This window comes from Lepus europaeus, chromosome 5, assembly GCF_033115175.1.
Source record: "Lepus europaeus isolate LE1 chromosome 5, mLepTim1.pri, whole genome shotgun sequence".
Lineage (NCBI taxonomy): Eukaryota > Metazoa > Chordata > Mammalia > Lagomorpha > Leporidae > Lepus > Lepus europaeus.
Window position 1 is genome coordinate 44,251,059 of NC_084831.1, and position 25,026 is coordinate 44,276,084.

General features: G+C 45.5%; 1 protein-coding gene across 1 annotated transcript in view; it reads left to right on the plus strand.

Annotated features, from left to right (window-relative positions):
* ZYG11B (zyg-11 family member B, cell cycle regulator) overlaps positions 1 to 25,026 on the plus strand; it is an 88,626-nt gene that overhangs the window by 17,913 nt on the left and 45,687 nt on the right. The window contains exons 2-4 of the mRNA XM_062191347.1: positions 8,256 to 8,421; positions 15,515 to 16,269; positions 24,826 to 24,966. Of these exons, the coding sequence (XP_062047331.1) occupies positions 8,256 to 8,421; positions 15,515 to 16,269; positions 24,826 to 24,966 (1,062 nt within the window). The remainder of the gene's footprint in view (positions 1 to 8,255; positions 8,422 to 15,514; positions 16,270 to 24,825; positions 24,967 to 25,026) is intronic.

The following is a 25,026-nucleotide window of genomic DNA, read 5'->3' on the forward strand; positions in this document are numbered from 1 at the left end:
TATATTCAAAAGGCTACATGAAGTATTTATATAAGCCACAGAACAAAACAAGTATCTAAAGCTGCAGCCTCTGGGGCAGGCTTTTGGCCTCGTGGTTAAGATGTCCACATCCAACCTCAGAGTGCCTGGGTGTGATCCTCAGCTCTGCTTCTGACTCAGCTCCTGCTGAAGCAGACTAGGAGGGCAGTGGGGATGGCTCAGGTGGTTGGGTTCCTGCCTTGCATATGGGAGACCTGGAGTAAGCCTAGCTTCTTCCCTGGCCATTGTGGGCAACCAACTTCTAAGAAATACGACCCATATCATTTCTCCCTGTGTGCCCTGGCCCCTCTGTGCTACTTCTTCCTTGCCCCGTCCCTAGTCCCATAATCACTACCCTGTTTTATTTTAAATATTTTCCTTGCTTTTCTCTATAGGTTTACTATAATATATTATTTGTTTTAGAGGGAGCTTTCTAATTTTAACATTCTGAAGTCAATTTTCAGGCAGTATCATTTCCTATACCTGTGTGGATATATAATTGCAATTCTGTCCACTTACAGATTTTTTATTTAGCTTAGATTAATATTTTATTCTTAGTATTTTGCTTTGTCATAAAAATTCAGAAACATTTAAATTATTGAAAAATATTCTACAGAATTTTTGTACCATGATTTTCTTTTTTAATCTTTATTTATTTTCATCTTGAAAGTCAGAGCAACGGAGAGAGAGAGAGAGACAGAGAACTTCCGTCTATTGGTTTTCTCCCCAAATGCCTACAATAGCCAAGGCTGGTTCAGGCTGAAGTCAGGAGTTTGGAATACCATCTGGGTTTACCACGTGGGTGGCAGGGACCTAAGTACCTGAGCTATCATCCGCTGCCTCCCAGGATGCATTAGCAGGAAACTGAATCAGAAGCACAGAGTAGCAGGGACTCAAACCAGCACTCCAGGATGGGATGCAGATGTCCCATGCCGTGGTTTAACTGGCTGTGCCAAAACACCCACCCTTGGCTGGCGCCGTGGCTTAACAGGCTAATCCTCCGCCTTGCGGCGCCGGCACACCGGGTTCTAGTCCCAGTCGGGGCACCGTATTCCATCCTGGTTGCCCCTCTTCCAGGCCAGCTCTCTGCTATGGCCCGGGAAGGCAGTGGAGGATGGCCCAAGTCCTTGGGCCCTGCACCCGCATGGGAGACCAGGAGAAGCACCTGGCTCCTGCCTTCGGATCAGCGCGATGTGCCGGCTGCAGCGGCCATTGGAGGGTGAACCAATGGCAAAAAGGAAGACCTTTCTCTCTGTCTCTCTCTCTCACTATCCACTCTGCCTGTCAAAAAAAAAAAAAAAAACAAAAACAACCCACCCTTAAATACCATCATCTGCTTATCTTTTCCCCCATTCTTTGACTTGTGTGTGTGTGTTGGTATTTGGGGGCGGGGGGGGGGGGGGGAGCAGTAATAAAAAAGCTGTGATTAATCTCTTTGGATAAATCTTTTGTTTATATCTCTGATTATTTCCTTTTTGGGAAGGAGGGAAGTCCTGAATGAATAAGTACTGCAACATGGAATATGAGTGTTTTAAAGACTGTTATTATTTTTTTAAAAAATTAATTAATTTGATGCTAAATGCCCACCCCTAAAATATGTTTAGATTGAAACAATAAACAATTGACCCTCTGTATCTGTGGGTTATTTATCTGTGGATTGAAAATATTAAAAAGAAATTGGGGCCAGTGCTGTGGCATATCAAGTAAAGTCTGCCTGCAGCACTGTTATCCCATATCAGTGCCAGTTCAAGTTCCGGCTCCTCCACTTCTGATCTAGCTCCCTGCTAGTGCCTTTCCCTGGGAAGGCAGTGGAAATTGGCCCAAGTGCTTGGATCCCTGCACCCACATGGGAGACCGGGAAGAAGCTCCTGGCTTCTGTTTGGTTCAGTCCTGGCTGTTGCAGCCATCTGGGGAGTGAACTAGCAGATGGAAGACCTCTATCTCTCCCTCTCCTTCTCTCTATAACTCTGCCTTTCCAATAAATAAAAAAAAGGGCAGGTGAGGCAGCAGTAAGACACTCCACCTGTTAGGTGGGGAAGGGAGGCTTTGCTTTAAGGAAGGAATTCACAGGGACAGAAAACTCGGGGTGGGAGGAGCAGAACGGGGGAAGGCATTACCCTCTGCAAGGCACCATGGTAGTCACTGGGTGGACAGCAGCCTCAGTCTGCAGTGAGGAGGTCACCTGCTGGGGAGGTGGCCAGGCAAGTAAAAATAATTCTTTGAGCCGGCGCCGCGGCTCAATAGGCTAATCCTCCGCCTTGCGGCAATGGCACACTGGGTTCTAGTCCCGATTGGGGCACCGGATTCTGTCCCAGTTGCTCCTCTTCCAGGCCAGCTCTCTGCTGTGGCCAGGGAGTGCAGTGGAGGATGGCCCAAGTGCTTGGGCCCTGCACCCCATTGGAGACCAGAAACACCTGGCTCCTGCCTTTGGATCAGCGTGTTTGCTGGCCACAGCGCGGTGGCCACTGGAGGGTGAACCAACGGTCTCTTTCTCTCACTGTCCACTCTGCCTGTCAAAAAATAAAAATAAATAAAAAAGAAAGAAAAAAATAATTCTTTGATGTTAATTGTTAAATTAACAACAGGAGTTACTGTGCACTTATTCCCCATGCAGGACCTCTGTCCTCAATGAGTTGTATTATGAGAATTAACTGTAAGACTTGTTCTCAAACAGTTATTTATATTTTGTGTGTGTGTGTGTGTGTGTATGCAAAGTGTTGAAATCTTTACTTCATATAGAGTTGGTCTTCTGTGTATAAAGTTAACTGAAAACTAATCTTAATAGAGAATGGGAATGGGAGAGGGAGGAGGAAATGGGGTAGAGTGGGGGTGGGAGGGCAGGTATGGTGGGAAGAATCACTATATTCCTAAAGTTGTACTTAGGAAATTTGTACTCATTAAATAAAAGATTTCTTAAAAAAACAAACAAAAGGGGCTGGTGCTGTAGCATAGCAGTTAAAGCTGCTGCCTGCAGTGCTGGCATCCCATATGGGCACTGATTTGTGTCTGGCTGCTCCACTTCCGATCCAGCTCTCTGCTATGGCCTGGGAAAGCAGTACGGGATGGCCTGAGTCCTTGGGCCCCTGCACCCATGTGGGAGACCTGGAAGAAGCTCCTGGCTTCTGGCTCCTGGTTTCAGGCTTCAGATTGGCCCAGCTCCAGCTGTTGCAGCCATTTGGGGTGTGAACCAGCAGATGGAAGACCTCTCTCTCTCTCTTTCTTTGCCTCTGCCCCGCTGTAACTCTGCCTTTCAAGTAAAGAAAAAAAATCTTTTTTTTTTTTTTTGACAGGCAGAGTGGAGAGTGAGAGAGAGAGGCAGAAAGGTCTTCCTTTTGCCGTTGGTTCACCCTCCAATGGCCGCTGCGGTAGGCGCACTGCGGCCGGCGCACCGTGCTGATCCGATGGCAGGAGCCAGGTACTTCTCCTGGTCTCCCATGGGGTACAGGGCCCAAGCACTTGGGCCATCTTCCACTGCACTCCCTGGCCACAGCAGAGAGCTGGCCTGGAAGAGGGGCAACCGGGACAGGATCGGTGCCCCGACCGGGACTAGAACCCGGTGTGCCGGCGCCACAAGGCGGAGGATTAGCCTAGTGAGCCGGCGCCGGCTGAAAAAAAATCTTTTGAAAAAAAAAACAACAAAAAACAGCACTCTGATATGGGATGCCTGCAGCTTAACCACAGTGCACAGTGCCATGATGGTGGCCCTGCCCTAAAGCCCTTGAAATCTCCTGGAATGCAGTGTCTTCTGTATGCTGATGAGATAGCTTGTGGCTGGTGGTCCCTGGATAGCTATAGGATGTGGGCTGGTTGCCCAGAAGACCAAGGCATGTGATGGGAACAAAAACCAACTCACAGTACTCTTGGTACTTCACTTTGGCACAAAACTGTGTAACACAAGAAATGAACTATTTTCTTGTCTTGTCACCTCCAAAAAGAACACTGACAACAAGTGGGTTTTCTCCTGCAGACCAAGCAGTTCTGCAGCTCTTACGGACCCCAGCTGGGTATCCTATAATTGAACTCAGTTTTGACAATAACCAGATTAGCACAGACGCCTGCAGGCTACGGGCTCAGTCCCATAAGCCCAACCTGAGTTTAGATGCCAATTTCAAGTAGTAGGTCCCCAGGTTACCCACAACTTCTATCTGACAGGGCTGCAAACTGGAGGTTCCTACAACCTCCCCCTTGGGTTTGAGAATTTGCCAAAGCAGCTCACAGACTCAGGGAACAAGTTCTTACTGTTGTCAGTTTATAATGAAGGCTATCTCAAAGGCTACAAATGAACACTCAGGTGGAAGATACACAGGACCAAGGTGTGACAGAAGGGGCGTTGAGCTTCTTCTGTGCTCTCTAGGTGGGCCCCCCTCCCAGCACTGAGTCCAGCAACCCAGCTGTCCAAAGCCCAGACTTCTGAGTTTATATGGAAACCTCATCATATATGCATGATTGATTAAGTGATTCTCTGTTGATGACTCACTCAACTTGTAGTATCTTCCCTCCCTAGAGATTAATAGTAAGTAAAGTGCCTTCCTGTATTCCGTGAGTCATTTTAGCAATACTTGAACGTGAAGTCATTCTCAGGAATCCCCAAGTTATAGCCTGTTGTTCAGAAGTGCAATAGAGACCTGGGACTTGTGACTGGTTCCAAAGTGAGGACACTCTTATGGGATTGAGACTTAACCTGTAAGCTCTATACCCATTTCAAATAGTTTATATTAGACTTGAACTGAATTTTGGACATTCAGTGTCAGAACTCGTTGTTGGTATGGGGAAAACACAAACACATTTGGTATCAGTAATGTTGTTAGTAACAACAGTTTATAGTTTTTATTTATCACAAATAATGCTGCTATAAAAAATCATGTGCAAGTTTTTGAATAGACATATTTTCATTTCCCTCAGGTATGGTTCAACTAGGAGTAGAACTGCTGGGTCATATAGTAACACTATGTTTAACTTTTTTAAAAAAAAGATTTTATTTTATTTTATTTTTTATTTATTTATTTATTTTTTTTTCTGACAGGCAGAGTGGACAGTGAGAGAGAGAGACAGAGAGAAAGGTCTTCCTTTGCCGTTGGTTCACCCTCCAATGGCCGCCGCGGTAGCGCACTGCGGCCGGCGCACTGCGCTGTTCCGATGGCAGGAGCCAGGTGCTTCTCCTGGTCTCCCATGGGGTGCAGGGCCCAAGCACTTGGGCCATCCTCCACTGCACTCCCTAGCCACAGCAGAGAGCTGGCCTGGAAGAGGGGCAACCGGGACAGGATCGGTGCCCCGACCGGGACTAGAACCCGGTGTGCCGGCGCCGCAAGGCGGAGGATTAGCCTGTTGAGCCACGGCGCCGGCCAAAAGATTTTAATTTTTAAAATTTATTTAAGTGGCAGAGTTACAGAGAGAAGGGGGGAGCTCACACGAGGAGTGAGGGCATGCTGGAGGCTAACCTGTGTCCAGCAGTCACATAGAGCTCATCGCTTTACATGAACTCCAGAGAGTGGAGGAACTAAATATTCAACCCATTGTACCACAAACACTACCCTGCAAGTAGCCTTTTGGTAGGGATTGTATTGAATCTGTAGATCAGTTTAACACTGTTAAGTCATCTGATCGTTAATATGTAATACCTTCTCGTTTACTAAGATAGTTTTCTTTAAAAAAAAAAAAAAAAAAGATGTATTGGCCAGTGCCATGGCTTACTTGGCTAATCCTCTGCCTATGGTGCTGGCACCCCGGGTTCTAGTCCCGGTCGCTCCTCTTCCAGTCCAGCTCTCTGCTGTGGCCTGGGAAGGCAGTGGAGGATGGCTCAGGTGCTTGGGCCCTGCACCCCATGGGAGACTGAGAGGAAGCACTTGGCTCTTGGCTTTGGATTGGTGCAGCGCACCGGCCACGGCGCGCCAGCCATAGCGGCTATTTGGGGGTTGAACCAACGGAAAAGGAAGATCTTTCTCTCTGTCTCTCCCTCTCTGTCTAACTCTGCCTGTCCAAAAAAAAAAAAAAAAATGTATTTATTTATTTGAAAGTTAAGAGTTAGAGTGAGAGACAGATCATCCATCTACTGGTTTACTCCCCAGATGCCGCAACAGCCAAGGCTGGGCCAGGTTGAAGCCAGGGGCTTCTTCCGGATCTCCACATGGTTGGCAAGCGACTATTCACTTGGGCCATCTTCTGCTGCTTTTCCCAGGCCGTTAGCAGGGAGCCAGGTCATAAGTGAAGCAGCTGGGATGCAAACAGGCGCCCACTTGGGATGCTAGTGTCAGACAGTGGCATTACCCGCTGTGCCACAATGCTGGGTGTGAAATATAAGTGTTTTTTTTTTTTTTTAAACAGGCAGAGTGGACAGTGAGAGAGAGAGACAGAGAGAAAGGTCTTCCTTTTTCCATTGGTTCACCCCCCAATGGCCGCTGTGGCCGGTGCTGGCGCACCGTGCTGATCCGTAGCCAGGAGCCAGGTGCTTCTCCTGGTCTCCCACATGGGTGCAGGGCCCAAGCACTTGGGCCATCCTCCACTGCACTCCTGGGCCACAGCAGAGAGCTGGACTAGAAGAAGAGCAACCAGGACAGAATCTGGTGCCCCGACCAGGACTAGAACCCGGTGTGCCGGTGCCACAGGCGGAGGATTAGCCTATTGAGCCATAGCGCCGGCCGTGAAATATAATTTCTAATGACTACATATTATTCAGCCATTAAAATGTTACATGTACAATATTATGTGGTTAAGAGTTGTGCTCTCAAATCAGTTTGTATTTTGAAGCCACACTGTCACTTACTGTATGTGGAATGCTTTAGAGAAAGATGTTATTTTTCAGAGCCTATTTTCTTTCTTTTGAAAAAAGATTTATTTATTTATTATTATTTATTTGAAAGATACAGCAACAGAGAGAGCTGCTGGTTCACTCCCCAAATGGCCACAATAGCCAGGTCTGAACCAGACTGAAACTAGGAGCCTGGAACTCTATCTGGGTCTCCCATGTGGGTGGCAGGGGCCTAAGCACTTGGTTTATAGTCCACTGCCTTCCCAGGCGCATTAGCAGGGAGCTGGATCAGAAGCAGAGTAGTCAGGACTCTGACTAGCAATCAGATATGGGATGACTGCAACACAGGCAGGGGCTTAAATTGCTGAGGGACAATGCTGGGCCCCTGAAACTATTTTCAATTATGCAAAAATGAGGATGCTTTAGTACCATGTAAAATAGTGATGAAGGATCGATGACACAGTGGATAATTCTTGTAAAGCAGCACAGTCATACAGAAATCACCTAATGGGTGACTAAATACAATTATATTTTAATTACAATACTGTTGAGGACATGCATAATATTTCTGTAATTAAAGCTCTTATGCTTACCGTTTCTCGGCCTTTTGGCTAAGATCAAGTGTAAAGCCCTCATGCTTAAATCTTTTTACTAATTTGATTAGTTCTTTATTCATCAGACCAGAATGACTGTATTAAGCTTTCTTCTGTGAGAATGCGATATCTATACCAAATTATTTATTTAAAAAGATTATTTCAAAGGCAAAGTTACAAAAAGATAGAGACAGAGAGACGGGGGAGAGATAGAGAGGTCTTCTATCTGCTGGTTCACTCCCTAAATGGCCTCAATGGCCAGGGCTGGGCTAGGCCAAAGCCAGGAGCCTGGGACTCTCTCCAGGTCTCCCATGTGTGTGGCAGGGCCCCAAGTGCTTGGGCCATCTTCTGCTGTAGAAGCTGGATTGGAAATGGAGCAGCTGAGACTTGAACCAGCACTCATTTGGGATGCCTGTGTGACAGGTAGTGGCTTACCCCATTGTGACAGTGGCTCCTATGCCAAATGTTTTATTTTTGAACCATCAGGTTGGGATGGGAATTATGTGGGAGATCAAGCTGAAAGTAAGCTGGGGCTAGCTTTGGGAAGTTCTCAGACATGAACTTAACAATTTATTTTGAGGCCCTTGGGAATCCACTGAAGATTTGAGCAGGGGAGGGTCATGAGTAATCTAGGAAGAGTAATCTGCCGTGCTTCTGAGGTCTTCCCTGGGCATCCCTGGTGGGTTGGACCCCCCTCCCCATGTGCTGCCCCCTCTAACAGCCTGTATGGAATGGTCACTGTTTCTCTCTCACACTGTGTTCCCCTTGTCTCACCCTTGGCATTTGATAGACACTGAGTAAGTACTTGTTGAAAGAGTAAAAGGATGTTTCCTTCTCTGCTTTTCTGGATGCTAACTGGCTGGCTTTTGTGTTCCTTTATGTTTCCCCTGGGCTCCAAGGAGGAGGCATCTCCCTATTCCTTACTTGATATCTGCCTCAGTTTCCTGACGACTCACCTGGAGAAGTTCTGCTCAGCACGACAGGATGGGACGCTGTGTCTGCAGGAGCCTGGAGTGTTCCCACAGGAGGTGGCTGACCGACTGCTTCAGACCATGGCCTTTCACGGTAAGCATAAACAGAGCAAAACGTGATTGTACGCTGTGAACTGGCATTGGGTTTTGAAGTATTGTTGTGGTCATGTAATTATTTTGTGATAAATAACAGAAAGGGCCAGAAAGCCTTTATTTATTTTTACTCTATCCTGAATCTTTTTTTTTAAGTTATTTACTTATTTAATTTATTTGAAAGGCAGAGAGAGAGGTACCTTCCATCTGTTGATTTACTCCTCAAATGCCCACAACAGCTGGGACTCGGCCAGGTTAAAGCCGGGAACCTAGAACTCCATCTGGTCTCTCACATGGGTGGCAGGGACCCAAGTACTTGGGGGCTGTCATCTGCTGCCTCCCAGGGTGTGCATTAGTAGGAAGCTAAAATCAGAAGCAGAGTCAGGACTGGAACTGTGCACTCCAGGAAGGGGATGCAGGTGTCCTAAGCGGTATCTTTTTTTTTTTTAAGATTTATTTATTTATTTATTTGAGAGGCAGAGTTAGAGAGAGGCAGAGGCAGAGGCAGAGAGAGAGAGAGAGAGAGAGGGTGCCATCTGCCAGTTCACTCCCCAAATGGCCTCCAATGGCTGGAGCTGGGCTGATCTGAAGCCAGGAGCCAGGAGCTTCTTCCAGGTCTCCCATGCAGGTGCAAGTGCCCAAGTACTTGGATCATCTTCTACTGCTTTCCCAGGCCTTAATAGAGAACTGGATCAGAAATGGAGCAGCTAGGACTCGAACCGGCGCCTGTATGGAATGCCAGCACTGAAACGGCGGCTTTATCTGCTATGCCACAGCACCAGCTCCAGCAGTAGCTTAACCACTACACCAAATGCTCATATCCTGATTTATACTCTTGCTGTGACTTATATATATATACTTGTATGTATGTATGTATACAGATAATTATATGAATTTATATTATGAGGAATCTTCTAAAGGTTCATGGAAATTGTATTTTGTGAAATAACTACATATGGATTTCACAATAATTTTGCACCAAAATATTTTATTTCCATTTTCCATGAACTTTTGGAAGCCCCCTCATCTGTGTATGTATGTAGAATACATTAACTGTGAATGCAGGTTATGTGACTGTGTCCCAACCAGGAGTTCTGTAGTGACATCCCATGTTTTATTTCTGATAGTAACATTTGATGACTTTTTAAAATTATTATTTTATTTGAAAGACAAAGTTGCAGAGAGAGGTAGAGACAGAGAGAGAGGTCTTCCATCTGTTGTTTCACTCCCCAGATGGCCACAATGGCCGGAACTGTGCCAATCTGAAGCCAGGAGCCAGGAGCTTCTTCCAGGTCTCCCACATGGGCGCGGGGGCCCAAGGACTTGGGCCATCTTCTACTGCTTTCCCAGGCCATAGCAGAGAGCTGGATCGGAAGTGGAGCAGCCGGGACAAGAACCGGCGCCCACATGGGATGCCAGTGCTTCAGGCCAGGGCTTTTAACCCGCTGTGCCACAGCGCCGGCTCCCTGATGACTTCTTTTTCCTTTGGCAACCCTGCTAGAAATTTATCAATTTTACTATCTTTTTAGAGAACCAGCTATTTCTTCCATTTTTCCTTTGTTTATCTGTTTTCAATTTCATTGATTTCTGTTCTATTATTTTCCATCTTCTGCTTGGTTTATTTTCCTTTCCAGGTTCTTCATATGGGAGCTGAGATTATATTAATGTGAGACCTTTTCCTCCTTTTCTAATGTTATCACTTAGTATTTAAATGTCCCTCGGCACTACTTTAGCTAAGCTCCATAACTTTTGGTGTTATATTTTCATTTAGTTCAGTATTTTTATGTTTTCTCTCTCTGATTTACTTATTTGAAAGGCAGAGTGAGAGAGAGAGAGAGAGAGGGAGGGAGGGAGGGAATGAGAGATCGATGTTTCATCTGCTGTTTCGCTCACCAAATGGCAACAATAGCCAGGGCTGGGCCAGGCCAAAGCCATGAGGCAGGAATTCCATCTGCGTCTCCCACATGGGTAGCAGGGACCCAAGCACTGGAGCCATCTTCTGCTGTCTTCCCAGGTGCATTAGGACAGAAAAGTGGAGCAGTCTGGACTCAGATGGCACTCTGATACGGGATGTGGGCATTGCAAGCTGTGGCTTAACCACTGTGCTAGAACATTGGCTCCTGTTTTCTTGAGATTCCTTTTGGTCCATAGATTATTTAGAAATGTATTGTTTCGCTTCCAAATGTTTGGGGATTTTCTTTTAACTTTTTGTTACTGAATTTTAGTTTGAGTCCATTGTTGGGTAACACACTTATAATAACAATCCTTTTACATTTCATGAGGTTTGCATAAGGGCCTAGGACTAGGTATTTTTTGATCTATGTTTTGTGAGCACTTGCAAATAATGTCTTCATTCGGCTGTTGTTGGACTCAGTGTTCTCTGAGTGAGAACCAGATCTTGTTGTTTAATGGGGTTCAATTTTTCTGTGTCTGTGCTGATTTCTTCCTAGTTGTACAATCACTTGTTGAAAGAGGGATGTTAATTCTCCCACAATAATTTTGGATCTGTGTATTTCTCCTGACAGTTCTGTTTCACATATTTTGCAAATTTTTCAGTGCATAAATATGTAACATACTGTATCTTCCTGGTGGACTGACCTTTTCTCATGACATTATGTCCGTCTTTGCCTCTATCTGGTTAGTGTTCTTTATTTGATGTTAATGTGCCGTACATGCTTTTGATTAATATTTACTTGACATAACCTTTTCTATCCTTTTACTTTCAACCTGGCTCAGGTTATATTTGAAGTGAGTTTCTTGTGGATAACATGAACAGTCTCTTTATATTATCACTTTATTAGTTTGAGTGAAATGTAGAAACCTTACCTCCTCCTATATCCTTTTACTCTTTCCTGCTTAAAATACAGTTGTCTTAACTATTTCCTTTATATATTTATTTTATTTTAAAAAATATTTGTTTATTTGGAGGACAGAAAAGAGCGATCTTTCATTTAGTTCATTCCCCAAATGCCCACAGCCAGGACCAAGGCAGGCTGAAGACAGGAACTCCATCCAGGTCTCCCATGTGGGAGGCAGTGACTCAAGCACTTGGGACAGCATCCACTGCCTCCCAGATGCATTAGCTGGAAGCTGGATTAGAAACAGTAACCAGGAGTCAAACTAGGCGTTCTGATAGGGATGCAGGTGTCCCAAGCGGAGAGAGAGGTCTTCCATATGCTGGTTGACTTCCCAAATGGCTGTAACAGCCGGTGCTGGGCTGATTGGAAGCCAGGAACCAGGAACTTCTTCCAGATCTCCCACGTGGGTGCAGGGGCCCAAGTACTTGGGCCATTCTCCACTGCATTCCCAGGCCATAAGCAGAGATCTGGATCAGAAGAGGAGCAGCCAGGACATGAACCGGCATGCATATGGGCTGCTGGCGCCGCAGGCAGACACTTAGTCTACTACACCACAGCGCCAGCCCCTAGTTCACTGGTTTCTTTCCTCAATTTGGTTTGAGCTCAACTATTATGTTTTCAGTTCTAAAACTTCCATTTGGTTCTTTATCTTTTATTTCCTTCCTGTGTTTCACTTGTGTTTGTAATTGCTCACTTTTGAAAATGTTGTCTGCATTTTGATGTGGGTTCCTTTAAGACTTTTGTAGAATAATTTTAACATTTCTGTTCTGTGTTAGCATCTACTGGATTGTCTTTCTAGCCTTGGTGTGATGAGGGATTTTGGTTGAAACCTGGATATTCTGGATGGTAGGAGACTCATGTGTATGTGCTTCTGACAGCACTCCAGCCGTGGAAGGCAGGGGACAGCCTCCTTGCTCACAGACTGTGCCCTCCTTGGCTTTGGTTGACACCCGAGGTGGGGCCTCATGCCTGCTGTACAGAGGATGAAATTCTGATTCCCTACGAGGACTGTGCTCCTCAGCTGAGAAGGGCGTGAAGCCATCATTTCCTGCCTCCAGTTACACTGCATTGGGAGAAGGTGGCCTCATTACTGGTGGGCGGTTGTGAAAGTCCTGACTTCCCACGAGGAGGGAAGGAATGGAGATCCGCACTGCTGCTTGGGTGTGAAAGGCCAGGTTCCTCAGATGGTAACTCCTGGTGTCATAGGGGAGGGCTTGGTCCTAGTGCTCCACTCAGCCTTCCCTGAGCTTCCCATGTGGGGAACTGGCAGGTAGTTACAGCCTACTGATGGTGCAAATCGAGGCTCCCCTTGGCATTTGCTGGCATGGGAGGAGTGGGATGACAACTTTTTGGCTGAAGTAGAGCGTGGAGCAGCAGTTACCTAAAAGCTTCCTGTCTTGCGAGGCTGCTGCTTTCCTGGTACGTTGACTGGAGTGTGCATGTTTTGGGGGAGCTTTTTTTGGTCTGGTCCCACTGGAGTTTCTGGGTAGCTGACTTCTTCCACTGTAGGTCTTTGATATACGACCAGGAGAACTACCACCACCAGGAACTCCAGTGTGCTATTCCTTGGGTCCCATGGTCTGTAGCTGGTCTTTCTTCTCTTTACCTTTCAGAGTGATTTACCCCTAACTTACCTTCTCAGCCTCATTACTTGCCTCCCAATTTGCATACTCACATCCCCAGAAACGCACCACCTTCCCCTTCGTATCCAGGTCCTTACCTGTGTTCTTCCTCTGCCAGGCTGCAGCCAGCACTGCCTGCCCTCTGCTGACCGTGTGCTGCATTTTCCCGTCTGTTATTTATGCTGTACATTCTGCCTTTAATATCCCTCCCCGCCTATCTCCATCTTGGAAGGGCTCAATCAAAGATCTCCTTTTCCAAGGAATCTTTTTCACATCTCCAGTCATGGTGAATTAGTGAATTACTTCCTTCTTTTTTGCTTTTGTGTACTTTGTACTCAAAACTGGTACATTATGGTTGGCCGTGTCTTTTTTTTTTTTTTTTTTTTTTTTACATTATGGAATTATAAATTCTTCAAGTACTGAAACATCTCATTTTTCTTCGTCTCTACATTGTAGTGCTGACATAGGGGCTGGTGTTGTGGCAGTGTAAAGCTGCGACCTGCGACACTGGCATCCCATTTGAGCACCAGTTTGTGTCCTGGCTGCTTCACCTCTGATCCAGCTCTCTGCTAATGGCCTGGGAAAAACAGTGGAAGATGGCTCAAATGTTTGGGCCCCTGCCACCCAGGGGGGAGACCCGAATGAAGCTCCTGGATTTGTTGTGGCCAGCTGGGAGTGAACCAGTAGATAGAAGATCTCTCTGTGTCTCCTTCTCTCTGTAGTAACTTTGACTTTCAAATAGATAAGTAAATTTTTTTTTTAAAAATTTTTGACAGGCAGAGTGGACAGTGAGAGAGAGACAGAGAGAAAGGTCTTCCTTTTTGTCATTGGTTCACCCTTCAATGGCCGCCGCAGCTGGCGCGCTGTGGCTGGCGCACCGCGGCCGGCGTACCGTGCTGATCCAAAGCCTGGAGCCAGGTGCTTATCCTGGTCTCTCATGGGGTGCAGGGCCCAAGCACTTGGGCCATCCTCCACTGCCTTCCCGGGCCACGGCAGAGAGCTGGCCTGGAAGAGGGGCAACAGGGACAGAATCCGGCTCCCAGATCGGGACTAGAACCCAGTGTGCCGGTGCCGCTAGGTGGAGGATTAGCCTGTTGAGCCACGGCGCTGGCCTGATAAATAAATATTTAAAAAAAAAAAAAAAAAAGCCGGCGCCGTGGCTTAACAGGCTAATCCTCCGCCTTGCGGCACCGACACACCAGGTTCTAGTCCTGGCAGGGGCGCCGGATTCTATCCCGGTTGACCCTCGTCCAGGCCAGCTCTCTGCTGTGGCCCAGGAAGGCAGTGGAGGATGGCCCAAGTCCTTGGGCCCTGCACCCCATGGGAGACCAGGAGAAGCACCTGGCTCCTGCCTTCGGATCAGCGCGATGTGCCGGCCGCAGCGGCCATTGGCGGGTGAACCAACGGCAAAGGAAGACCTTTCTCTCTGTCTCGCTCTCACTATCCACTCTGCCTGTCAAAAAAAAAAAAAAAAAAAAAAATACAGGTGCTGGTACTGTGGCATAATGAGTAAAGCTGCTGCCTACAGCATCGTCATCCCATATGAGTGTCAGTTCGAATCCTGGCTGCTCCATGTAGCATTATCAATTGGCAGGCATAGAGGTAGATCTTTAAGGGACTTCATGAAGTTACTGTGTCCACTTTGCATTCATCTGAGATGGAGGGGCTGTAACCTATAACCAGTAAATTCCTTTAATAAAGTTTCCTATCTAGCTAGTGGTTGAATAATGAATTGTAGGTATTATATATGCTTTAAAAATATTGATTATATGTGTAGAATAATGTGGTATAGTGCATTTAAAGAATAGGCTTTGGGGCCAGTGTTGTGGTGCAGTGGGTTAAGTCCCGGCTGCTCCACTTCTGATCCAGCTCCCTGCTAATGCACCTGGGAAAGCAGCAGCAGATGGTCCAAGTGCTTGGTCACTGTCACCCACATGGGAGACCATTATGGAGTTCCTGGCTGTGATGGCCATTTAAGGAGTGAAACAGTAGATGGATGATCCCCCTTTCCCTTCTTTGATACTTTGCCTTTCAAATAAATATATTTTTTTTAAAAAAAAGATAGGCTTGAAAAGTATTGGTAACACATCTTATACTTTCGCACAAGGTTTATATCTCATTTATGCTATATAAATTCTGCAAGTCCATAGCAGGCTCTCCTCCATAGTCACCCTAGTATCCTGATATGTGCTGTAGAACTGGAAGCCTCACTTGTCTTAGCTGAAGATAGCATGGAAAGTCATGCACTGGTTCTTGAGGGCTTTAGCTCCAGCCCATTGGCTAGAACTAGACATATGGCCTTACCTAACTCCAGGAGAGGCCTGGGAAATGTAGCTGTCTGTTTACAATAGTAGGCAACAAGAGCCAAATGTTAGTGGTTCATCAGTGATGTCTACCAGTTCTGATTCTGCCTCTTGCTGGCTCTGTGGTTTTTTAAAGCTGCTTTCTGAACCCTGACTTATCTATCTATAAATTATCACGATATCCTGACTGAATTGTCGTGATTATCAAATGCAATACTGTAACATGGGAGTGCTTTGGAAACAGAAAGTATGATGGAAATTTTAAGTCTTTAATCTTCTCCTGAAGTTAAAATGCTGTTTGTTTTCTCCAGGTCTGCTGAATGATGGAACCGTGGGTATTTTTAGGGGCAACCAGATGCGCTTAAAGCGAGCGTGCATTCGCAAAGCAAAGATCTCAGCTGTCGCTTTCCGGAAAGCCTTCTGCCACCACAAGTTAGTGGAACTTGATGCCACAGGTGTGAATGCCGACATCACCATCACAGACATTATCAGTGGGCTTGGCAGTAACAAGTGGATCCAGCAAAATCTCCAGTGCCTCGTGCTGAACTCGCTAACGCTCTCCCTCGAGGACCCCTACGAGCGGTGCTTCAGTCGGCTTTCTGGCCTTCGCGCTTTAAGCATCACCAATGTCCTCTTTTACAATGAAGACCTGGCTGAGGTGGCCTCGCTGCCAAGATTAGAGAGCCTGGACATTTCTAACACCTCCATCACAGACATCACTGCTCTGCTGGCCTGCAAAGACCGACTCAAGTCTTTAACCATGCACCACTTGAAATGTTTAAAGATGACCACCACCCAGATACTGGATGTTGTTCGGGAGCTCAAGTACCTGAATCACCTGGATATCTCAGATGATAAACAGTTCACATCGGACATAGCTCTCCGCTTGCTAGAACAAAAGGACATCCTACCCAACCTTGTCTCCCTGGATGTTTCTGGGAGAAAGCACGTGACAGACAAAGCCGTGGAAGCCTTCATACAACAACGGCCCAGCATGCAGTTTGTAGGTTTGCTGGCCACTGATGCTGGTTACTCTGAATTCCTCACAGGCGAAGGACATTTGAAGGTTAGACTTTATTTTGTCAAGCTGACCAGAGTCTTGGTTACATGAGATTCTGTTGAAATGAATGTCTAATAATAATAATAATGTCACAGGGCATGGCACAGCAGAAATGCCTGCTTGAGTTCAGTTCTAATTAAAAGCCCAGCTTACTTGCTTCATGACCCAGAGCAAGCTGATATGAGTTTCTGTTTCCTTTTTGTAAAAGAGATAGCATTCTTAGCTTGCAGAATTCTTCATACATAAAATGCAGCTCAGGGAGTAAGTCCTGAGTAAACAATAGATATTGTGGTGATGTTTCAATATTTTGAACCATTGAATACATTGTTTCAAGGGGATCACTTGAGAATCCAGAGATCTTTTGAATTGTATACCTAATGGGAAATCAAGTTCTCTGAGATCTCTACTATAGAAATGGTAAAATTTTGCTTAAGATTTCTGTGTCTAGGCCAGCGCCGTGGCTCAACAGGCTAATCCTCCGCCTAGCGGTGCCGGCACACCAAGTTCTAATCCCGGTTGGGGCCCAGATTCTATCCCGGTTGCCCCTCTTCCAGGCCAGCCCTCTGCTATGGCCCGGGAAGGCAGTGGAGGATGGCCCAAGTGCTTGGGCCCTGCACCCGCATGGGAGACCAGGAGAAGCACCTGGCTCCTGGCTTCGGATCAGCGCGGTGCGCCGGCAACGGTGGCCATTGGAGGGTGAACCAATGGCAAAAAGGAAGACCTTTCTGTCTCTCTCTCTTTCACTATCCACTCTGCCTGTCAAAAAAAAAAAAAAAAAAAGATTTCTGATGTCTAATGGTTTAAACTTAGATGAAAAACATCAGTTGGATTTGTTACAGCTTAAGATTCAAAGATAAAATACACTGGCTATACCTCCACAGCTTAGTCTAATAGGAATGGCAGTGATACCATCACAAACACATTTTTATATTTATATGTATTTACTGATATATAATATGTAATATACACACTTTATAAACTATAGGGTTTTTTTGTTTTTGTTTTTTTAAAGAATTATTTTATTTATTTGAAAGGTAGAGTCACAGAGAGAGAGGTAGAGCCAGAGAGAAAGAGTCCTCCATTCTGCTGGCACACTCCAAATGACCACAACAGCTGGAGTTCCGCTGATCCGAAGCCAGGAGCCAGAAGCCTCCTCCAGGTCTCCTACATGGGTGCAGGGGCCCAAGGATTTGGGCCATCCCCCACTGCTCTCCTAGGCCACAGTGGAGAGCTGGATTGGAGAAGGAGTAGCCGGGACCCCAACCGGCATCCACATGGGATACCGGCATTGCAGGCTGGGGCCTTAACCTGCTGTGCTGCAATGCTGGCCCCAAACTATCGTTTTTAAAACTATATGTAGTCTGGTCCGCCGCGGCTCAATAGGCTAATCCTCCGGTGCTGACACACCGGGTTCTAGTCCCAGTTGGGGCGCTGGATTCTGTCCCCGATGCCCCTCTTCCAGGCCAGCTCTCTGCTATGGCCCAGGAGTACAGTGGAGGATGGCCCAAGTGTTTGGGCCCTGCACCCGCATGGGAGACCAGGAGAAGCACCTGGCTCCAGGCTTCGGGTCAGTGCGGTGCGCCGGCCGCAGTGGCCATTGGAGGGTGAACCAACGGAAAAGGAAGACCTTTCTCTCTGTCTCTTTTCTCTTACTGTCCACTCTGCCTGTCAAAAAAAAAAAAAAAAAAAAAAAAAAAAACAACAACAACAACAACAACAAAAAAAAACCTGTGTAGTCTAAGGATTTAGACAAACACAATACTATAAATGAGCATGTTTAATGAGAGACCTGACTTAGTTTAAGGCTTCTCTGAGGAACAAATGACTGAATGGAGATCTCAGCGTTACTGTCTTGGCAGACAGCGTTGTAGGCAGAGAGAATAGTATGTATGGAGGCCAGTGGGGTAGGAAGGGAAGGGGTGCCAAGGGGACTGCAATATCGAACCAAAATTGAGAATACCTTTAAAATTTTTAAGTTTGATTTAAAAATTATTTGGGAGGCAGAGAGACAAAAAGAGATAGAAACCTCCCATCTGCTGGTTCATTTCCAGATGCCTCCAAAAGCAGGGGCTGGGCCTGGCTGACGGTGGGTGCCAGGACTCAGTCTGGGTCTCCCACGTGGGTGGCAAGGACCTAAGTATTTGAGCCATTCCATGCTGCCTCCAAGGGTGCCTGTTAGCAGGAAACTGGAATCAGGAACAGGCTCATGACTCAAACTCTGATATGGGATGTGGGTGTCCCAAGAGGCATCCTCACTACCAGATCAGACACCTACCCTGAGAATCATTTTTAAAAAAATATTTTGTTAAAAATAAGGATTATTGGAATGCTGCCCTTTATTCATTTATGCATAAAAATTGTTCCTTTTGATTTGCTTGATTACCAGTCTGACAGCTGAAAAATAACAGACATGTTAAAGAACAGGAGTGGAGATTGCCACATCGTAGTAGCATGGTTAGTATAAACCTTGTCTGGGGTGGGAGTTGTGGTGCACTGGGTTAAGCCACCCCTTAGGACCTGTGTCCCTTATCAGAATGCCAGTACCAGTTCCAGTTTCTCTGCTGCTGATCCAGCTTCCCGCTAATGCACCAGGGAGGCAGTAGACCATGGCCCCAAGTACTTGGGTACCTGCCATCAACATGGGAGACCTGGATGGGGTTTGGCCCTGCCCAGCCCCTACTGCTGCTGGCATTTTGGGGAGTAAAGCAGTAGATGGAAGATCTCTGTCTCTCTCTCTCTCTCTGTTACTCTGCCTTTCAAATATAGACTTAAAAAAAGAAAAAGAAAACCTTGTCTGAAATGATTATCTCAGTACTCTGTTGGGATGCTTTAGTTTTCATTGGGATTTGGTTCCATAGACCTCTGCTTTTTAAGCCATCCTAAAGAATACAAGAAATAGTGTAACTCTCTGGTATTTACGTGACACTCTGGCAACACAGTTATAAGAGCAAATTTGTTTATTGCCCTTTTGTTTACGTTATTTATTTTGATTTCCTGACTGTGTGAGGGAGGCGGCTTTCTTAAGGGTCACAGCCAGCTGGTTAGAGCCTTCTCTTGGACTTTAGACTGTGATTCCGTAGCCTGTCTTGATCTACTACATCACACTGCCTCTACTCAACTGTCCTGGTTCTAGCCTTTCCCCTCAGTTTTCTGACCATAGAATTTCTAACTGTGTCATTGCTATTTCCCTGCCCAATTTTTTTCCTATGTCACCCTCAGTTTCCTGAACCTTCTGCCTCTCCACACTAGGATTCATATAATTGCTGACTACCTTATTTACCAAGCTGTGGCTCTCAGCTTCTGAGAATCATTGAAAATCAATGTTACTCTCAGTCTTCATCTTATTTGACACAGTTGATCTTGCCCTCCTCCTCAAAGTCATTATTTTTACTTAATTGCCCTACTTGGCTCATTTCTCCCCTCTACGTTTCTTTCTATTCAGCCTTATTTTTCTTTATTGGTTTGTCCTTATCTTCCAGGCCTCTAAATGTTGAACTGTTTCACACTTCAGTCCTTGGGCCCCTGCACCCAAGGACAGGGGAGACCCAGGTGGCATTTCAGGCTCCTGGCTTTGGCCTGGCCCAGCCCCAGCCCCAGGCCCAGCCCCAGCCCCAGCCATTGCAGCCATCTAGGGAGTGAACCAGTGGATGGAAGATATCTCTCGCTCTGCAACTCTGCATTTTAAATAAATAAATCTTTAAAAAATTCAGTACTTTTATTTAAAAATTTTTATTTATATTTTAAAAAATTTAGTACTTTTATTAAAAGACATCTGAGGGGTCAGCATTAGAGCACAACGGGTTAAGTTGCCACTTGCAATGCCTACATCCTGTAACAGAGTACCAGTTTGAGTCCTGGCTACTCTGCTTCCAATCTAGATTCCTGCTAATGAGCCTACAAAGGTAGCCAAATGATGGCTCAAGTATTTGTGTACCTACCACCATGTGGGACATCAGGATGGAGTTCCTTGTTCCTGGCTTCCACCTGACCCAGCCCTGGCTGCTATAGACATTTGGGGAATAAACCAGTGATTGAAGATGAATCTCTCTTTCCTCACCTGCCTTTCAAATTAATTAATTAAAAAAATTTAAAAAAGATGTCTGAGTATCCCTGGTCTTGAGGAATTCCATTCTAATCAGAGGAAACAGAAAAAAAAAATCTTTTTTAAGATTTATTTTATTTATTTGAAAGTCAGAGTTAACAGAGAGAGAGAGGGAGACAGAGAGAAATCCTTCATCTGCTGGTTTACTCCCCAGATGGCTGCAATGACCAGGATGAAGCTAAGAGCCAGGAGCTTCTTCCAGGTCTCCCATTTGAGTAGCAGGGGCCCAAGCACTTGGACCATCCTCTGCTGCTTTTCCCAGACCATTAACAGGGAGCTGGATTGGCAGCAGAGCAGCCGAGACACCAACTGGTGCCCATATAGGATGCTGGCATTGCAGGCAGTGGCTTTTCCTACTACATCACAGTGCTGGCCCAGGAAATTGACAAATTTAAAAAGAACTTCAGTCCAATGTAAGAAATGCTGTGGCCGGCGCCGTGGCTTAACAGGCTAAGCCTCTGCCTAGCGGCGCCGGCACACCAATTTCTAGTCCCGGTCGGGGCGCCGGATTCTATCCCGGTTGCCCCTCTTCCAGGCCAGCTCTCTGCTGTGGCCCGGGAAGGCAGTGGAGGATGGCCCAAGTGCTTGGGCCCTGCACCCCATGGGAGACCAGGAGAAGCACCTGGCTCCTGGCTTCGGATCAGCTAGATGCGCCGGCCGCAGCGGCCATTGGAGGGTGAACCAATGGCAAAAAGGAAGACCTTTCTCTCTGTCTCTCTCTCACTATCCACTCTGCCTGTAAAAAAAAAAAAAAAAAAAAAAAAGGATATGTGTTAATTTTAATGTACTTATTAAATATTAATAGGCTAAATTTAATGGTTAAGTTTTTAAATTTTACATTGTAAGGTAACTGGAAGCTGATTTCAAATAAGAGATTTATAAAAGTTGTTGGAGCTAAGCAAATGTGGATGAATGAAGCCTGACTGAAGTTATTGTTGTATGTTTTCCCTCTTATGATCTTTTTTATTTCACATTTCAGTGTCTTTCTGAATCTATAAGAAAAAGTGTAGGGTGATTTAAAAAAGACTGCATAAATTGAAAATTTTTATTATTCAGTAACCGTTTATATATGTGAATATGCAGTCGAAGTCAATTTGTATGTATGTATATATACACGAATACAAACTAAAACTTCCATTGTTACTTCTGCAATCTTATAAATTCTCAGTGTGTGCCCCAGTGTCACTTGGTGGACCTCAGTACTAAAGTCTGGTTCCTCTTAGGCTTCTGTAGCTATCATAACAGCTGTTGCAATGTCAGCCATAATGCAGCCCTTCTCTTAAAGCTGCACTGTTACAATCTGAGTACAAGGTGTTCATATAAAACTTAGTTAACAATTGATACATGTTTTTGTGTCAGCTTATATAATGCTGTTGTCACAGTAGGCTAATCCTCCGCCTTGCGGCGCCGGCACACCGGGTTCTAGTCCCGGTCGGGGCACCGATCCTGTCCCGGTTGCCCCTCTTCCAGGCCAGCTCTCTGCTGTGGCCAGGGAGTGCAGTGGAGGATGGCCCAAGTGCTTGAGCCCTGCACCCCATGGGAGACCAGGAGAAGCACCTGGCTCCTGCCATCGGAACAGCGCAGTGCGCCGGCCGCAGCGCGCCTACCGCGGCGGCCATTGGAGGGTGAACCAACGGCAAAAAGGAAGACCTTTCTCTCTGTCTCCCTCTACTGTCCACTCTGTCCAAAAAAAAAAAAATGCTGTTGTCATAAAAAACTAAATTTCCCCTTGATGAAATTATGTCTCAAGATTTTTTAGAATGAATAAACATTTATTTATTTATTTCAAAGGTAGAGTTACAGAAAGAGACAAAGAAAGAGATCTTCCATCTGCTGGTTCACTCCCCAAGTGCCTGCAATCTCCAGGGGTTCGCCAGGCCTAAGATAGGAGCCCAGAACTCCATGCAGGTCTCCCACTTGTATGCAGGAACACAAGTACTTCTGCTGCTTTCCCAGGCGCATTAGCAGGGAGCTGGATCAGAAGTGGAGTAACTGGCACTCATATGGGATGCAGCTCAACTTGCTGTACCACAGCACAGCCCCCTAAATGATATTTTTGCATTTTACCTTATTATAAAATAAAATAAAACAAAGACAATAACAACCATATATTAATGAGTGAAAATAAGGCAAATACAGTTGATTCCATCACTCAAGAGCTTGGTCAGCCAATGCAAAGCTCTTCCATGTGCCTGTCCTCATCACAGCTCCCTCCTCCTCCACAGAAGTAAACTTTGTCTTGACTCTGTTAGTAATCATTACCTTGCATTTCTCTATTTTATGATCCAACTGTTTATCTTTAGGCACTTGGTTAATCTTGCTCATTAGAAAAATTTTCTTATAAAAAATTGTTTGGGGTGTGTCAGGGGGAAGAGACAGCACGGCCATCACTTGTTCACTCCTGAAATGTCTGTAACACCGAGGGTGGAAGTGAGGTTGGCAGTGTGCAAAGCCAGCAGCCAAGCACTCAATCCTGGTCTCCCACATACATGGCAGGAACCCAACTACTTCAACTACTTGAGTCATCATTGCTGCTTCCTAGAGTCTGCGTTAGCAGGAAGCTGGAGTCCAGGTCTGGAGCCTGGAGTTGTACCTAGGCCTCTAATCTGGGATGTGAGTGTTAACGAGCATCAACTGTTAGGCAAAAGACCTGCTCCAGTCTTGCACATTAAAAAAAATTTGGCATGTCTTTTGAGTATCTCAGTTTACAGGTTCCTCCTCGGTTCCTTCCTTTTTTTGTAAAATTTGTCTGTTGAAGTATCCAGTCCTTTTGACTTGCAGAGCTTCGCTCAGCTTGGATTTTACTGATTATATACTCATGACACATATTTCTTTGTATTTTCTGCAAATTAGTAGCTGGATTTGGAGGCTTAAACAGACTAATGTTTGCTCCCTTTGGTAAGAGCCTCATGTGTGGTGCTCTTACATTAGGAGGTATATAAATAATGCCTGGTTGTTTCTCTTTTCTGTGATGTTAGAGTTACTGCTGCTCAATACCTGCACCCATTAATCCACTGGGGATTATCTTAGTTACTTCATTTTCACTTCCTAGTTGAGTTGCTTTCATAAAGAGCTACTTCCTATTCTATTTGGTTACACAATAGGACAAGAACCACAGTGCAAAGGTAAGCACACTGATCTGTGTGAATGGAAATTCCTAGACAGACTTAATTTTGAACAGAACCTCTTAACGGGTAAATTCAGGAAGATTAATGAATACGCTTATGTGATGAATACTTATTTGAGTACGTATTCTGAGCTAAGTACAATTCTAGCTGTTGGGGTACAGCATGGAAAAGGTCAGTCTAGTGGGAGGATTATGATGACAGCTGTGAATGACATGTTTCAGGCATACCTGATCTAGGTCCCTGGGCCAGTCTTCTCTGTTTTTTTCTTTTTTTAAGATTTATTTATTTATTTGAAAGGTAGAATTATAGAGAGAAGAGAGACAGACAGGTCTTCCATCCACTGGTTCACTCCCTAAATGGCCACAGCATCCAGGGCTGGGCCAAGCCAAAGAAAGAAGCCAGGAGCCAGGAACTTCAGTTGGGTCTCCCATGTGGGTGCAGGGCCCCAAGTACTTGGGCCATCTTCTGCTGCTTTTTCCAGGTCATTAGCTGGGAGCTGGATTGGAAGTGGAGCAGTTGAGATATGAACCAGTGCTATGTGGGATGCTGGTGTTAACCACTTCACCACAATGTGGGCCCTTATTTATTTTTTTGACTTACTTATTTACTTGAAAGGCGGAGTTACAGAGATAGGGAGAGACAGAGAGAAAGGTTTTCCATCCACTGGTTCACTCCCGAAATTGCTGTAATGACTGGGGTTTGGTGGGGCTGGGTCATCTTCCTCTGCTTTCCCAGGCACATGAGCAGGGAGCTGGATCGGAAGTGGAGCATCCAGGACTTGAACTAGCGCTTATGTGGGATGCTGGTGTTGCAAGTGGTGTCTTAACACAGTGTGTCATAACGCCATCCTCTCTAAAGAAGTGTTTAATTTGAATTAGGAAATACGAGTATAAAGTAGTCAGCTTTCATTCAGAGAGTATATTACATGTAATGGTCTTCACTGAGAAAGAACTCAGCTTACTGAAAGATCAGCCAAACAGGCCAGTATAGTCCTAACATTGGAAGCTGGGGAACAGGGTTATCGTAAAAGGAAGCTGGAGCCTAATTACGTGGTAAGGCCTTATAAATAATGTTAACTATCTTGAGATTTATTTTAGGTATGATATAGAAGAATTGTACCTATAGGTCTGTGCTAGGTTAAGAGCCATCTAACACATCTTTTTAGGACACATACACCTCTAGATGAACTATTCTGGATGGGCTGAAAGTAATAGTTTCCATTTGTTTCACGCATTATAATAGCAATTCTGGACACCATCTTCTATACTGTATTAGATGGAGTTAAAAGGATTGAAAAGAATTCTAAAAGCTAATCTTCTGGCTGCCTTCCAGGTGTCTGGAGAAGCCAATGAAACTCAGATTGCAGAAGCACTGAAGCGGTACAGCGAACGAGCGTTCTTTGTCCGGGAAGCTCTCTTTCACCTTTTTAGCCTGACTCATGTGATGGAAAAGACAAAGCCAGAAATTTTAAAGGTAAGAACAAGCAACTTATTATGAAATTTTTGTAATTATCTTCCTGGATAGGTGATGATT